The sequence below is a fragment of the Anabas testudineus genome, chromosome 24 (assembly GCF_900324465.2).
Source record: "Anabas testudineus chromosome 24, fAnaTes1.2, whole genome shotgun sequence".
Taxonomy (NCBI): Eukaryota; Metazoa; Chordata; class Actinopteri; order Anabantiformes; family Anabantidae; genus Anabas; species Anabas testudineus.
The window spans coordinates 6,715,665-6,731,863 of NC_046632.1; the positions used below are offsets into that span (position 1 = coordinate 6,715,665).

At 40.9% G+C, this 16,199-nt stretch overlaps 2 protein-coding genes across 5 annotated transcripts in view; both read left to right on the plus strand.

The window, feature by feature from the left end:
• The window catches only part of evlb (Enah/Vasp-like b), a 33,330-nt gene extending 29,550 nt beyond the window's left edge, over nt 1–3,780 (plus strand). For 2 of the 3 annotated variants that reach the window (XM_026341713.2, XM_026341712.1), the window contains exons 5-13: nt 425–495; nt 614–861; nt 1,024–1,121; nt 1,321–1,360; nt 1,601–1,652; nt 2,019–2,076; nt 2,169–2,229; nt 2,433–2,490; nt 2,917–3,780. In XM_026341713.2, the coding sequence (XP_026197498.1) occupies nt 425–495; nt 614–861; nt 1,024–1,121; nt 1,321–1,360; nt 1,601–1,652; nt 2,019–2,076; nt 2,169–2,229; nt 2,433–2,490; nt 2,917–2,954 (724 nt within the window). In that variant the 3' untranslated portion in view covers nt 2,955–3,780. The remainder of the gene's footprint in view (nt 1–424; nt 496–613; nt 862–1,023; nt 1,122–1,320; nt 1,361–1,600; nt 1,653–2,018; nt 2,077–2,168; nt 2,230–2,432; nt 2,491–2,916) is intronic. The other variant, XM_026341714.2, reaches the window with a different exon arrangement.
• A 1,369-nt stretch (nt 3,781–5,149) lies between these two features.
• yy1b (YY1 transcription factor b) lies at nt 5,150–11,271 on the plus strand. Of its 2 annotated transcripts, none has more exons than XM_026341719.1 (5): nt 5,150–5,870; nt 7,171–7,333; nt 7,916–7,976; nt 8,428–8,586; nt 10,186–11,271. In XM_026341719.1, exons 1-5 carry the CDS (start codon nt 5,330–5,332, stop codon nt 10,366–10,368), a joined length of 1,107 nt encoding a protein of 368 aa, XP_026197504.1. In that variant the 5' UTR covers nt 5,150–5,329; the 3' UTR covers nt 10,369–11,271. The 2 variants fall into 2 exon arrangements, with proteins under 2 accessions (XP_026197504.1, XP_026197506.1); XM_026341721.1 differs by having other exon boundaries at nt 7,183–7,333.
• Nucleotides 11,272–16,199: the final 4,928 nt, after the last annotated feature.

The following is a 16,199-nucleotide window of genomic DNA, read 5'->3' on the forward strand; positions in this document are numbered from 1 at the left end:
TTAATGCTGCTTTCAACAATTTACCTTGAACACGTGAAGATAATTTGTATAGGAATCAAGTTAATTTATCTGATCTGTGTAGAAAACATTTTTGGTTGTTGGTCATTACTCTGTTTCCCTAACATGTAGTAAAGTTTTTTTATTTGTATAAACAAATAAAACTTAAATATAATTGAGTTTAGTATAACTCTGACAATTACATAAAAAGTATACTCACACGTTTTTAGTTTAAAAGATATATACTTCAAAGTACTTCTTCACAGGGGATGTGCAGCTTTAATGATGGAGGATTTTTAGCTCCTGCTGTGAGACGGTTGGCTGTGCTGTTCCTCCAGGCTGACAAAAAATGACAGAACTGTGGATAAGACATGGCACTTGTGATATTAAGTCATCCAGCTGTTCGTGCATCTTGTCGTCCCTTCAGGCAGATGATGGAGCAGCAGCAGCAGCAGATGCAGGCACACATGGAGCGGGAGCGACGGTCTTCCAACTCAGGTCCTCTCAGTAAATATGTTTTCGTCGTCATCTAAGTGCATTTCTACAGAAGCACAGGTGCATATAAATCACTGAGACACTGAGTCTTTTCTATTTTCACTTACAACATTTCCTCTAGGTTCTCCTTTCCAAGGCCACCCTGCTGTGCTTTCCGTGGCCCCACCAGTAGTACCTCCACCAATGAACATTGGAGGCCCTCCTCCCCCTCCACCACCGCCAGGACCGCCACCACCTTCAGCAGGGGCACCCCAACCTCCTCTCCCTCCTCCACTGCCAATTGGCGGAGGAAGTCACGTGGACGAGTCTCCTGCACCAACGGGACTCGCAGCTATGATTGCTGGAGCGAAACTGCGCCGCGTTCAAAGGGTGAGAAACCGATTTATCTCTGCGGCTTTGATGTCTTGATGAAGCTTCTCCAGGTCACGCAGGATATAAGTGGATTATCTCCACCAAACCTGTCTGACGCACTGGAAAAGTTTACTATTTGTACACATCAGAAAGTAACTTGTCACTTTGGACTCTCCTCAGACGGAAGACAGCTCTTCAGGCACCAAAAACGATGTGAACCGAACAAGCGGAGGGAGCGGAGGACTGATGGAGGAGATGAACGCACTGTTGGCGCGAAGGTCAGAGCAATTAATAGAGAAAACCACGAAACCATTTTAACATTGACATCCTGTGGCCACAGCAGACATAGTTGTTTACTGAAATCTTTAATGAATGTGCAGTTCAGGTGTTTCAGTCTTTATCATCCTTACAACTGTTGACATTTCTGGATTTGAATGCAATGCCCTGTTCTTACTTGAGGCTTCTTCTTTGCCCCAGAAGGAAAGCAGCTTCAGAAAAGACTGAAGATGGCCAAAATGTGAGTGAATGTTAGACAGTGATAATTCAATTCACGAATGTTACGTTTGCTGTCTGATTTACAACGGTAGTAGGTGCAGGTAGTATGATTATGTGATGATAATTGTTAAATTGATGAAACACAGTCATCATGACGTTCTGCACTGAGGAAAACTATTACATAGGAGTCAATAAAAGACATTAACAAATGCAAAATGTCACATCTCCAACGATTCTCACTGACTCCTTTGTTTTTGTTTAGGACGACCCAAACTCTCCGTCACCCAGCACCCGGAGTGGACAGAATGCTACAGGTGGGGAAACTCAGCACTGTGAAAACCGCTGCAACCAAACAATGTGTTGTCTACTACCTATGATTTGTGCATCTTATCTCATCTCAGGGATCATCAGAAATATTAAAAAAATTAACATACAGCAGATACACACACAATTCACAGAAATGGTGAAATTAATTACTAGTTATTACACAACTTTACATCACAGACCTTTTCTTGTTTGTCTCATCTTTTTTTGAGTCAAACTCACTACCAGCCCTGATGTAAATCACCTGTATTACTTTCCTAACTTTGGTTTATCTGCCAGTCTGATGACCCACTCTGTAGACGCAGCAGTGACACCCTGCTGGATATCCTGTGTGACCCTGCTTCTTTCTCTTGTAGATGGTGCAAAGAAGCCATGGGAACGAGCTAACTCTGCAGACAGGTCAATGGCTTCAAGGTGAGACGGGGAGGCATCACATTTCCGTAGATATTGTTGTGAAGCAGGACAGCAGCATTGAATGTAATGGAGAATTGTTTTTTTTTTCACAGGATACGACCTGTGGGGAGTGGTGGTGACACAGACTCATTAGACCTTGATAAAATGAAACAGGTAAAGGAAACACACTCTATTATTACCGGCACACTCACTGCGAAATAACATCACACCAAACTTTTATTTGTGGTAACCGTTCTCTATGCGACTTATTTGTTATGCCAGCATCATTTGTTTGCTCTGTGGTCTTTGCACACAGGTTTGCTCCCTGTAAACAGTCCTACAAATGCATGACTATCTATTTATTTGTGCTTCATTAGGAAATCTTGGAAGAAGTGTTTCGTGAATTGCACAAAGTTAAGGACGAAATCATTGATGGTATGTTTACTTCTCTTAAAACACAAAACAGGGATAATCAATCATTATTTAAGAACACTGCCTCACTTCTAGTTTAAGGTAATGAATGTTTAATTGGAAATCTCTCTCTTGGGATGGTGGTTGTGTGGAGTTGTGGCCACTAGGTTGCACTAGAATCACAAAAACAATTGTATTGAAATTAGTACCCACTTTTTTTTTTTATCTTTGTTTGTTAGTCATAAATTCCTCAAGTTGCACCATGTTCTTTTAAAAACTGGCACTGTATAAGTCTGTGAGCCTTTGGGGGATGTCCAAATATGAGCAGCATTAGCACTGTTCTCCTTAACTGTTCTTATTAACTTATATTGTGTTATAATGATATATTACTAATCTTACCTACATTATAAACCTCACTTTGTTCCTCTGCTTTGTCTCCTTTCCTTACAGCCATTAGACATGAACTCAGTCGAGTTAGCACGACATAATCTTACGGAACCGGACATGAACCACCTTTTTTGAACCATTGCCCCTGCAGCAGCTGCTGTGGCCCTAAGGAGGAGAAGTCAGAAACAGAGGCCCAAACTGTGACATCTACTCATCCTGTTCAGCTGTGGTGTTGAAGCAACACAGCAACGTTGCTGTAACACCTCATGTTACATGTCTGTGTTAACATTTGGTCTGTTTGTTTGGAGAGAAAAGACGGGAATGGGGCACACTCTCGCACTGATTACTCTGATTTCATAACATTTTCTCTGTTTGTTCGCCCAGTTTACACCTCTGTCCTCAGCCTAAAGGAAAATGGATAAAATTCATATGATTTTTATTTGTTTTGCTTTTTTTCCCACAAGTTTGTTTTAAACCTTTTTTTATTGATGACCATAATTTTCATTATTATTACTATCATTTTTATGATTGTTAATGAAATGTTAATATGAGTATTAGTAGTGTAGTGCATATAATGTTAATAATGAGGAAATGATATTGAGAATATGATAGTAATTATAATGTTAATAATATTATTGCACATCATTTTATGTCGGCCTTTTGTACTTTATATTGGTTGCTTTCATTTGATTTTATTTTTGATTCCAAGCACATCCATTTATTTTTCGTTTTTTTTACATTTGATTATTTAACCCAGGTTTTTTCGTTATTTAATCCAGATTTTTTTTTATCCTTCCTTAATCAATACAGGTATGTGTGGAACCATGGCAGAAAAAAAAAACAGGCTTTGACCTGAAACCGAGTGAATATCTTCTTTGGATATTGCAATCTTGTAAACAAATAAACAAACAACAAAAAAAATTATAATACACCAGAGTATTTGTGATCATGTTGTTGATAAAATGTTTTTTGGCTGCAAGGATATGGTGAAGTATTGTTCATTTTATTCTTTCCTTTTCTGACAAAGTGCTTCCTGGACAACAACAACAACAAAAAAAAAAGAAAAACACTAAGTTTAAAATGAATTCAAATAAAACTGTTAAAATGTCTTGGATAATTGAGGCTGTCTTTTTCCTTTTGTGGTTGCTGGATGCTATTTTGATCCCAGTCTGATGCTTTTGTCTGACAATTTTTTTCTTTTTTGGTTGTTTTTCTCTTTTTATATCGTTTATTCAATAGGTGCCATAAATTATAGCTGGTGCAGCACAATGAAGAATAAAACATCAGAGCTGTTTCTGTGCAGTGTCACTGTGATATTAAAATGCTACATACAGGGATGATGATGTACTAATATGCCCTGCACAAATATTTTCTAAATAGAAGATTGTTAAAATATGTAGATGGTACCAATTTAGATTCCAACCACTTCAAGATTTCAAAGAAAGCAACAGGATTCATTGTTGAATTACTCTTTAGAATAAGTGAAGAGCGTGACCATATACAGTATGTGAGAGTGACACGTGAGTGGCAGACCATTGCAAATGCTGACTTTGTCCACACAGGACATGATGAGTCTCTGAAAGGTTTGATGACCATGAGAATAACTTCCCATTAAATGCAACAGATATCAATCAAGCTGAACAGTTTGTTCCAGATGCAATCGATGGACAGTCGAAACTCTAGAACTCTTAATAAATATCAATGTTTCAATTAAAGAAACATTTGAAAATGAATTGTGATGTCTGCTTTTCCACCTGATCACATTCAAGCTGAATACTTCAATGGTGTATTAAAACAAAAGTCAGATTCCAATATAAACATTGATGCTGCCAATAAGTGATGGGGTTCAAACTCTGCAAAATAGTGTCTTGATAAGGTTTATCTGAAGAATAATAATAAAATAATATACTGTGCCAAGAGCAGTCCTTTCAACACAAAAACCCTCTTTTAGTTACTACTAGTTAGGGAAGCACAAAGGAAATTTTACACTAAGATATCCTCTTCATTTGATTATCTTAGACTGATGAAGCCTCAGAGTAGCTTTAGATATCCAGCTATCCAGCATTACTGTTACATTACTGTGAAGGCTTCGGCGAAAGGATCTATTTATGACCAGTATAGACTGAAGAATTAATTACAAAACGTAGAACATCTGTCAGTGTTAATATGCACATCTGACTTTTGTTTTCCTTTAAGACATTTCTATTATCTGAAACCTTAGGGTACCCCCATGAAACACCAAGTACCGAAGCTAGTTACGCTCACCCAAACTCTCGCGATGTTTTCGGTATAAGCGAGCACAGTGGCGACGAGAACTGGCGGTGGCCAGAGTGAAGAGAGTTGTTATCGAAGAAGAGGGAGAGCAGAGCAGCGGAGCAGAGCAGCGGAGCAGAGCAGGGGGTGTGTGACTGTGTTTGAGGTCCGACAAGGAGCACAACACGGCGTGAATGAGAGAGGCAAGCTGGCGGAATTCAACATGGCATCCGGAGATACGCTGTACATTGAGACAGACGGCTCGGAGATGCCGGCCGAGATCGTGGAGCTCCACGAGATAGAAGTGGAAACGATACCGGTGGAGACTATCGAGACCACGGTGGTCGGCGGGGATGACGACGACGACGACGGGCAGCCCATGATCGCGCTGCAGCCGCTGGTCACAGACGACCCCAGCTCCATCCACCACCACCAGGAGGTGATCCTGGTCCAGACCCGGGAAGAGGTGGTCGGTGGGGACGACTCGGACCTGCACACGGACGGCGGCAGCGGTTTCGAGGACCAGATCCTCATCCCGGTACCGGCTCCGGGGGTGGAGGACGAGTACATCGAGCAGACTTTGGTAACTGTGGGTGGAAAGAGCTCAGTGGGTCGGGTGAAACGGGGAGGCGGCACTGGTGGGAAGAAAGCGGGCAAAAAGAGCTATTTAAGCGGCGCAGAAGCTGGCGGAAGAAAATGGGAACAGAAGCAGGTGCAAATAAAGACACTGGAGGGGGAATTTTCTGTTACGATGTGGGCATCGGGTAAGTAACGTGAACGTTAGCCCCGCCGTGTCTGTCAGCTCCGTTGTTAGCCGTTGCATGAGGCCTCGTTGCCAGGGCGTTGTCCTGCTGCACCAGACTATTTCCTGGAGTGGTCCGTCGCATTGCTGTGAGACGCGACAAATAGTGCAGGTTTTCGCTGTAAAACCCCACTCTGTCATATCGAAATGTTTTTGTTTTGAAGGGAGGCCATGTTTTAGGTGTTGCTGGGCGCCGCCATATTCCCCGAGACTAGTAAGTATGGCGGCGGCCCCGAAAAAATGGCGATAGTGGCGGCCAGGCAGAGATGGCGGCGGTGCTTGGAGGAGAGACAGACAGCTGGGTTTGGGCTATCTGCAGGCCGCAGAAGTGTGGCGCACTTGCTGCACAACAGCAGCTAGGGCACCGGAGCATTATGTAGGCGGTGAAAGTTTCACATGCGTGAAATTTTGAGCGAGATACTATTTTAGCTCGTAAATGATTTAGCAGTTAGCTCTTGTTTCTGTTGGTGGTAGTGAACCATACAGCTCTGCGCCTGCAGCAGCAGCTAGCAGCTAGCTGCTAGCGAACCTGTGCACTGACACGCTAATGATGTGTGCAGGGTATTAGTGCTAATCAGCCTCCACAGAGTGATGGCTTATTAAGGCGTCCAGTAATTTCACACATTTTAATTAGATTTCACCGCTCAATTGAATGTAAAAAGAGCGTGTTCACCAACTGTTGGTTTGTAGTGCGCCTATTTCAGCTGTGTTTTTAGTGGACAGCAGCTATTTTTAGTGCTCTCTGCTGGCTGGTGGGAAGAAGGAGTCATTTTAATACACAGACACTCTGACTGAATGAGGACACACACCTTCCTGTGTTATTCAACCATATGTCAAAAATGTTATTTTGGATTCATTACTCAAGTGTTTTAAAGTAATGTAGTGCTATTTGAAAGTTGTATAATGAAGTCTCATTGGTGCCAAAGTGTGATCAAGTTGAAATGATGTAGGTTTTTATGAATTATTTTTATTGTGATCCTTTTTTAAAGCCTCTGCTTGATTTTCTACATTGCGCTCCTGTCAGGTTTCTCCTTCATGTATGGTTGACAGGAAAACTGGCGATGTAATGTTAAAAAGTCAAATTAACAGTCAAACAATGCAGCATTGTGTGTACCCGTGTAATTCCAAAGTAATAAAACAATAATGTGACTTCTAGATCATCTGGGGGGGAAAGGCAGCTGCAGATGTTTTCTACCCCCTCAGGCTTGTAGCTAGGGAAACACCAATGTGTTATCGGTTCAGTCTCTGTAATGTACTTCTAGATGACAATACAGACATTGACCATGAGTCAGTGGTGGAGGAGCAGATCGTCGGGGAGAACTCCCCTCCAGACTACTCTGAGTACATGACGGGGAAGAAGTTGCCCCCTGGTGGCATCCCGGGCATTGACCTTTCAGACCCCAAACAGCTGGCTGAATTTGCCAGGTGAGTTTGTCAGGGTCTTAGCATCCCCTGTAAACACACCCGTTCCCTGAGGAAGTCATGTGATTGAACGATTTACAGTTATATGCAGGTCAGTATACGCTTTATATTGTGGTTGAAATTAAAAATGTTAAATGTTATGAAACGTTAAAGGAAAAGATGGGAGATACACTAGTGTGTATCCAGTGACAAAGACAACCTCAGTGTTGTCAAACAGTTTCCGATTAATCAACTGTTTAATCGGATTGTTTAATCAATTCTTTTAGGTCTTTAGACTTATAAGTACAGCTCAATGATATGGAAAACGGGTCTAAATTATGGTGAGCATACCATAATAACATAATATAATCTTTTCACTGTGTTTTGCTTTTTTGTAAACATGTCATGTCTGGAGGTGAAATGTCAAGTGAGGATGTTTCTACAGTAGCAGACAACCTCCTGCTGATATTGGTTATTCATTAACTAAAAAAATCAACATTAAACCTGGACTAGTAGATGACATGGGTAGTTTTTTAAACAGGTGGAGTAGTCTTATTTTGTTTGTCAAAACTCTTGACCCATGTTTTTGTTTTATTCTTAAAACAGAATGAAGCCCAGAAAAGTCAAAGAGGACGATGCTCCCCGGACAATAGCTTGTCCTCATAAAGTGAGTTTTAACGATATTATCCCCAAAAAACCTTGCCACTTCACTATGGGAGTTCATAGGTCCCGTTAGGTTTAACTGCATTACATTACAGCTTTCTGTATGATTGTACATTTCTCTAAAAAATTATTTAAATCAAAGAAAGCACTTAAATATATTGATTTCCATGTACTTACAAGAACAACCAGGCCCTGTCTGAACCCTACATGTTTAGTTAATGTAAAAGCTTCTGTTTGCTCTGTGAGCAGTCTGCTATTGGAGTGTGATGTTATTAACTGTACGTTACCCCTTCAGAGAAGAAAAAAGACAGTTCCACTTCGTTCAATTTTCACAACTAAAATAAGTTCTAGAAGATGGCGATAAAAAAACTGCTTTGGTGAACCGTTGCGGGACTTGAATTATTCAGTTTTTGTTGTCGTTTGTCAACTCTGTCACACTTTTATTTCGTTTCTAGGGCTGCACAAAGATGTTCAGGGATAACTCTGCCATGAGGAAGCACCTCCACACCCACGGACCCCGCGTGCACGTCTGCGCAGAGTGTGGCAAGGCCTTTGTTGAGAGCTCCAAACTCAAACGCCACCAACTTGTTCACACAGGAGAGAAACCCTTCCAGGTTGGCATCTGGAATAACTTCACACACACCCCACGCACAGATCCACTTATTCTATTTTTACATTTTAAGCACTTAAGCTCATCACAGTTTGAAATCAAATTCAGGCTAAGGAGAACAGGATAATAAGTAATGGCTCACTCACAAGGTTAAAATATTAACACCCACCAAGAACCAAATGCCATGTTGGAGAGATCAAAGGTCCCCTACCACATTAGCTGGGAGCATTCAACACTTTGCAGGAACTCAAAGTTTGAGACTATTTGAATGTGCTGGATTCTCTGCAATTACTGTCACTGAAATATTTTAATTGTTATTTTTGACATCTAAAATCCTTTTCAGTTGACTGTTCACTAAGCTCCTCTCCCTTAATTACTGTTGCTATGCCTGTGAAGTTTTCCCCTCTCACACATACACAGTTTACAGAGTTAACAGTGGCAGATTTACCTTTAAAATTCTTAGAAATATTTGACATAATGTGTCAAGACAGAAAAAAGGAGACTGCTTCTTGTTAGCTGATGACAATTGGCATTGAAGATTAATTTCTGCAGCTATTAAGCTTCACAGTGAGCTAAACATTTTAAAATGTTTCAACTAAAAATATTTAAAGATATTTGAAAATATTCTGTTTTTCTTAACCTAAATCTAAATTGAGAATATTGTGAAAAAGTCTTTGCCGTAAGAAACTGTTGTTCTTGCATAGCTGTCTCACTTCTGATACTCGTTTTCAATCCAACATTCAATCCAGGTAGTTGTCATTAATGGTAAATGGTCTTCACTTATACTCAAGTGCTTTTCTGCCTTACTGGTACTCAAAGTGCTTTTACACTGTGTCTCATTCACCCATTTACACACACACACACACACACATACACACGGCACTGATGAACTGACTCACCAGGGGCAACTTGGGGTTCAGTATCTTGCCCAAGGACACTTTGACATGTGACTCAAGGAGCTGGGAATCGAATCACTGATCCCATGATTAAGAGACAACTGCTGTACCTCCCGAAACACAGCTGCCCATTAATCCTAACACCCCTGCAGACTTTCAGAAAGAAACACTAGTGTTTTCCTTCTGCTACCATGCAGTGTATGTGAAATATAGCTATACAAAATAATAACAAGGATGAGTGAAATACTTTTTACCCAAAACACAGCCACAAACCTTTGATCAATGGTGTTTGTAGACTTTTTAGGCTACAGTTCAACAAAGCACTAGGTATGTATAAAAAAAGAAAGGATTTAACTACACAGAAAAATCAGAACTACAACTGCTACACTTCTGTAACTCTCCCAGTGGGTTTTGAAGTTGTGCAGAAGATACGGTATCTGAGCTGGATCTGGTAGAAGTCCATTTGCAAGTTGCTTTTTTTCCTTTGTGTTTGGCTTGAGGTTAAAATGACATAACCTTCCAAACCATTTAAATACAGACACTTCTGCCTATTGTACACTCAACTACAAGATGCAGTGCCATTGCTATGTTGTAGTGCGGAAATGTTTAAGGAACAAGTTAAACAAACTATTTGAAGTTAAGAAGTTAGCTATCACACTGTAAGGTCAACATGAAAACTAACTCTATGCTCCTCTTATTTCTTTTAGTGTACTTTTGAGGGCTGTGGGAAAAGGTTTTCTCTGGACTTCAACCTGCGCACACACGTGCGGATCCACACTGGAGACCGACCCTATGTCTGCCCTTTCGACGGCTGCAATAAAAAGTTTGCCCAGTCAACCAACCTAAAGTCTCACATTCTCACACACGCCAAAGCCAAAAATAACCAATGAGAACCCAACCACCAGTGTCAAGCCACTCAGAAGAAAAAAACAGCCTCCCAGCGGCACACGTGAAACCTCCTTTGAAGACAGAATGAAAAGCTTGAGACTCATTGATTTATATAAAAAATCGGAAAGATTGAAAGACTTTAAAAACAATGAAATCCAGCTAGTTCTCCTGTTTCCCCTTTCGTCTGCTGTCATATTGGATGAGGAACACGCGACTTTTCCCCAAAGCCTGGGCCGCCACAGTCCCTTTCTTTCTCCAGTGGCACTCAGCCGCCAGAAGATGGAACCCATGGACAAACATCAGAGACTTATTTTTACCAGAGTGAGCAGAGGAGACAGCAGTCTATTAGTATTTTTATTTTCTCACGTAGCTTTTATTTTCCTCAAGTGTGCACATTGTACACTTGACTCAGGCAATGGTTAGGACAATTTTTTTCCTCCTGCATTATGAGATCATACTTATGATACAAAAGGCCTTGTGTGACCTGTTTCACATGTATGAGAAGTTTAAAAAGAGCTGTATGTTTGCATTTCCATACCCTCTTTGGTTGTATTTTCTCTAACCACAAAATAACCTTGTATACTTGTATTGTATGGCTGTATTGAAATTAAGTAGACATAGACAGAGGTGTGATTTAAAGTGTTAACCAATTAAACTTTTAGTCATGCGTTGCTTTATATTTTCTATGAACTGTCTTTACACAGATGAATGAGTAATATAAATCTACTCAGAGCCTGTCTCGGATGAAAGTATCTGAAAGTGCATCGAATTGACTGCGAGACCATCACTTCTTTGTTAGAATGTAATGTACAGATGTCAACCATTAACTTCCTTTGTTGATATTTACACCCATGTATCTCAGCTGCCCACAATAAAATGGGTCATTCCAACCCTGTCAAAATACACCAAGTGTTATATTTTTGACTGACCCCTGATCATCTTTGTTGTATTCAGACATGCATTGTTCTACAGTAATGGTGAAAGTGTGCAAATATTTTTCTGTCTGTTGTCAGTTCTATATGAGTGTTTCAGCATGCAGACATTATTTGTATTTGTGATGTTGATGATGATTAGCCCATTATCAAGATGAAGGGCCCTCTATCCTTCAGTATCGAGCGTTTCTGGCCATTACTTTTAGTGTTGTAAAAAAGACTTAATGTTTACAAGATCCTGTCACTCTTACCCAGTTATATTGATAATTATGTCACAATATTCGTCACTTGACTTGTATATGTGTATTTATTAGTAATGGAAAAGCAACTCCCAAATACGACTTCATCCATGTTTAACTCAGAATAACCCCCCGTTCTAAAAGCTGCTCGAGCTCCGGTGGATGTCCTTACTTCCTTCTTGGGCCTCCAGTTGCGGTTTGTGAGTCCACATGTAAGTCTGTCTCTTTTCTGCTCAGCCAGCAGGATTAGCACAGCTGTCTGCCTCAGCGTCCCCCTAAGGTCTGGCCTGATCCCGGTCATCCTGCTGCAGAATCCAGACCTGCTTTCACAGCCCCCTACTGGCATTGATCTGTAATAACCCCCAGCCTCCAGCCAGGTTATGGTGCTGTCCATGGTACTGATCTCCAGACTGTGGCTGCCATTATATGAAACCTGTGTGTGTGGTAGAATAGTAGTGTCTTTAAACACCTGAACACTGTCAGAGCAATCCAAAGAGGAGAAGAAAAAGAGAAGGCAACGCTGCTGCTTTGTGTTTCTGCTGGGGAACTACATTGATTTAGCTTGAATGTCTTATTGGCTTTTTTAGACTTCAAAACAGCTCAGTCCTGCTGCTTGAAATTTGGAACTAGGCGCACTTTACCTGAGACCAACTTTGTGTGTGGGAGAGAGTCAGAGATGCAAAGGCTGATTCAGGCATGATTCCACTTGGATGTCTGTCTGTCTTTTTTTTTTTTTTTTTTCTAAGGGAGCATTTATTCACAGGATTGGTTGTTGTGATTGACAAAGGCAGAGAGTAAATGCGCTACTTGTTATGCAGCTGAAGTTTGTCAAGCCTCCAACACCTGCTCTCTTTCAGATGCTTATTTCATTATGGCTTCTCTCGCCCAGGAGTCAGGGCACTTGTGTTTTTATTTTTTATCATTTTTTTAATCCTGTGCTGCGTGTTTACCAGGATGTTATTCCTTTTCTCGCTTTCTCTCTCTGCCAAGTCTTAGCTTTTTTGCAGCTGTATGTGATCTCACCTACAATCTGAACACCTGGATTTCCTTTCATTAGTTTGGGTCTCTCTCCTTGTCTGTCTCTCTCTCTATATATCTCGACAGCAAGCAAACAAAGGTTTATCACACTGGAGCATACCAGGCAGCCTCAGCAGGAAGATACTCACAGTTGCTGCACTAAACCCGTCATCTGTGACTGGAGACTAAATCTGGAATCCATACAGATCAACCTTCAGCCCTCTGTGCTTTATTATTTATTTCACATTTCTTAATAACACTCCAGCAAAGATCTTTCTCTGGCTTGTGCTCTGCTTGTCAAGAATTGAATGACATAGTCATGTAGTGTTATATATAAGAAAATTCAGAGGCAAACACCAGTGTAAACACAATACTGTGTATGCTATGTTTAACATTCAATTAGTTTATTAAGTGTTACATTTTTTTGTACATTTTCAGCCAATTTAAGATACGATTATTGCAAATACAAATTTTATGTAGAGACAGTGGCCTCAGAAACACTCAAGACATTGTTTTTTGCACACTTTATGATGTACAAGTTGATCAAATTGCCATTTTTGCACATCAGTTTGCACTAAAACCCACATTTTTTACTGAAAATCTGAATACTGAGGTCACTGTATATATTTCACTACATCCTTGGTTACATATACTAAAGGCTTGCCAATGATTGTTATATCTAAACCGTCCATTGCTCTGTCACACAGCCAATTTGATGGTAAGACATGCAGAACCGTACAGTATAACTCAATTTCACCCCGTCTGTAGGTCTGAACTTAAATCTGTTCTCGACATGTTTAAATCTCTTGAAGTGCCTTTTTTGCGGTGGGCACAGCTAGAGATGCTATTTCCATGCAGAAAATATGTTGCCAAGGTAACAGAGGAGAGAGTGAGAGTGTGTGTGTGTGTGTGTGTGTGTGAGTGAGAGAGACTGAGATACCCCCTGAATACCAGGACTGCCGCTGCAGACATGGAGCTCAGTGCTCCACCCTGTCAACATTGCTACAGCAGATTTTCAACCTGTGTACAACACTCACTCCTCATCAGAAGGACAAGGAGTGAGTGAGTCATGCTTTTAAAGGCCAAGCCACAGTTTATTTATTTAGTTATTTATTTCCTGTCTTTATTAGTTGAAGTGTCACAGAATAGGTTGTAATTCATCTTTCAGGTTTCTTCTCTTTCTGCATCTCACCCTCTTTCTCACCTCTGGTTCCCTTATCAGCTCTTTTTCTCTCCGAGTCTGTCTCTCCTATATATAGATCGCCTTTCTCTCCTTCCTCTTCCTCAGCCTCGTCTCTCTCTCTCTGTGCGCACATCTGTCTAGTATCTCGTCCTCTTTCTGTGTCTGTCAAACTCAATTTTGCTTTAACGGCAAGGCCATAATTATCTACACTTTTGTCAAAGCAGCTTGTACAAGGTATGTAACACAGTTATTATTATTCACAAAGTCAAGAAAGAGGAAGAGCGCATCCTATAAAATACACTGTATAGTTAGAGATAAAAGCTGTTACACCTTATTTACATAAGACCCCTTACAAAGAGCTGTTAGTGACTTATTTTAATTTTAATTGCTTGGAATATTTCATTAAAATGAAAGAGGTTAAATAATCAAATATTTCATTTAGAAAAAGCAAAGATTAGAGACAAATCAGATACAGATTTGTACAGCAAACCTGCTTTTTCTTTCTTTTTCCTATATTTCTTTCTTTTTCCTCCTACATTTTGAAGCTAATACCAATTCCTGGTAGCTGAGTTTTATTATGGTAAATAACTTGTTTTTTCTGTCTTTACATAGACATAGGCATTCTGCTTCATTGTCGAGTTTTTGGAAGACAAACACTGTTGTCTTGACGTTGCCAGGTTTGTCCACAGTCTCAGTAGCCAGGTTGCGATCATTCACTCTGGATTTAGTGTCGTTTTCAGTTCATGGTTCCTCTCTGTCCCTGGATAATCTGGTCTGGTCTATTGTCTGTTCAGTGCTTTCAATAGCTTTGGGTTTACTTTAGATTTTTGTGGCAGATGTTCAAAGACTGATGTACTGTTCTTTCCTCTTTGTTTCAGTTTGATTGGTCCAGATTGTGTGAGGCCAGTACTGTCTTTTACTGTAGTCTAACCTGCTCAGTTTTTCTTTCTCTCCAATGCACCTGGATTTCTCATCCATGCGCCACCAAATGTCAATCATAAATCAGTCTTTATCTGATGAATGCTTCATTTCAGGATCCTCATCATGTCGTCACTTTGCTCCACCTGCTTACTAAAAGTGAAATCTCTTCAGAAGTATCAACATTTCCAATCATGGGCTTGTCGGTTGTGCATGTGGTAGACCTGCAATTTCCAACCATGATCACAGTTGATCACAGAAGATGAATGAGCGACATGACATTCTCAGTTTTACCCTCAGTGGCTCAGTGCCATCAGCAAGAGTGGCTGACAACTGATCAAACAATAGCTGCGGGGCCACTGAGTTGTTATTTTTCTGTCCATATCCCTGTGTGTTAGCACGTACGCTTTATGTGCTCAATTAGCATGTAATTCATGTTAAATGGGACACCATGGTTGGATATCTCAACTTAACAAGTGCACGTAGATGAGATCACTGTGAGCAATAAATAAGATTAGCACTCAGAAACACAGTCCATTCATAATCCTAGTGTGAGCTGGTTATGAAAGCCCTGAAGCCATGCAGATTTCTGTGTGTGAGAATTAAGAAATTATTCATCAGTGGCCAAGTGAAAAGCAAGGATGCACGCAGTAACATGTAATAATTTGGGACATGGAGTGCATGGTTTGGGACCACTTGAAGTATCTGCCAAATAATGTGGCCCACGACCTCCCAACAGCTTCCTATCCTCCATTACCAGAAGCCTGAAGCGATAACAAGATTAGCATAAGCACTTTTAGTAAGTCACTGTGAATGGGATCCTTAAAGAGGCTTAAACTGTCCCCCCCTTCACCAGCAGCTGATAGATAGTTGAGAGCTGACGGGCACATCTGCTTGGTTCCTGCACCGTTCTCTTAGTGATCTCCAAAACTGGCAAATCAATCAGAGATCCATCACTGGGGATGCTCAGTGTGCAGACAGAGAGCAAATCACTTTCATAAGCGATAGCAGCTATCAGGCAAATGGGCAGAAAATGGTCCCTAATGGTGCCTGGTATGTCTGGTGTAAACTGCAGCCAGCCTCTTTGTCGTCCATCACCCTGGAGCATATGTAACTGAAAGAGAGGAGGCGGCAGGACAGGAGAGGAAGAGGAAGAAGCATCTGTTCATTCAGCGTGGGAACCCCTCAGGGGGGCACCACGATAATCTGGGTTCACGTCAAACAAAATCTGGTGTCTCTGCTGCAGGATGATGCTGTGTCACTTAATAAGTCTGCATGTCAAACAGTGGCAGTCACTCAGTCAGCACCCCCTGTTGTGTGACCTTCAGTCAGCCAACTCATCCACATCCTAATGGGATTTCAAAAATGCTCGCTCATTTTCTGTCCCTGGCTTTGTTCAAATCCTGTTGGTAATTGAAGTACAGTTGACTCAAAAGCTGAGATCATAAAAAATGAATGACTGCAACCCATCTCCAAACCTCTTGAACTGTCAAAGTCAGACACAGGATAACACTGGTCAAGTGGAAAGTAAAGTAGTTTGCAGT

What these genes read in the sequence shown, in the direction of transcription:
- yy1b (XM_026341719.1), top strand. Translation starts at nt 5,330, where the DNA reads ATGGCATCCGGAGATACGCTGTACATTGAGACAGACGGCTCGGAGATG. An exon ending in TGTTACGATGTGGGCATCGG is followed by an intron (nt 5,871 to 7,170) that starts GTAAGTAACGTG and finishes ATGTACTTCTAG; the next exon opens with ATGACAATACAGACATTGAC. An exon ending in CAGGAGAGAAACCCTTCCAG is followed by an intron (nt 8,587 to 10,185) that starts GTTGGCATCTGG and finishes TATTTCTTTTAG; the next exon opens with TGTACTTTTGAGGGCTGTGG.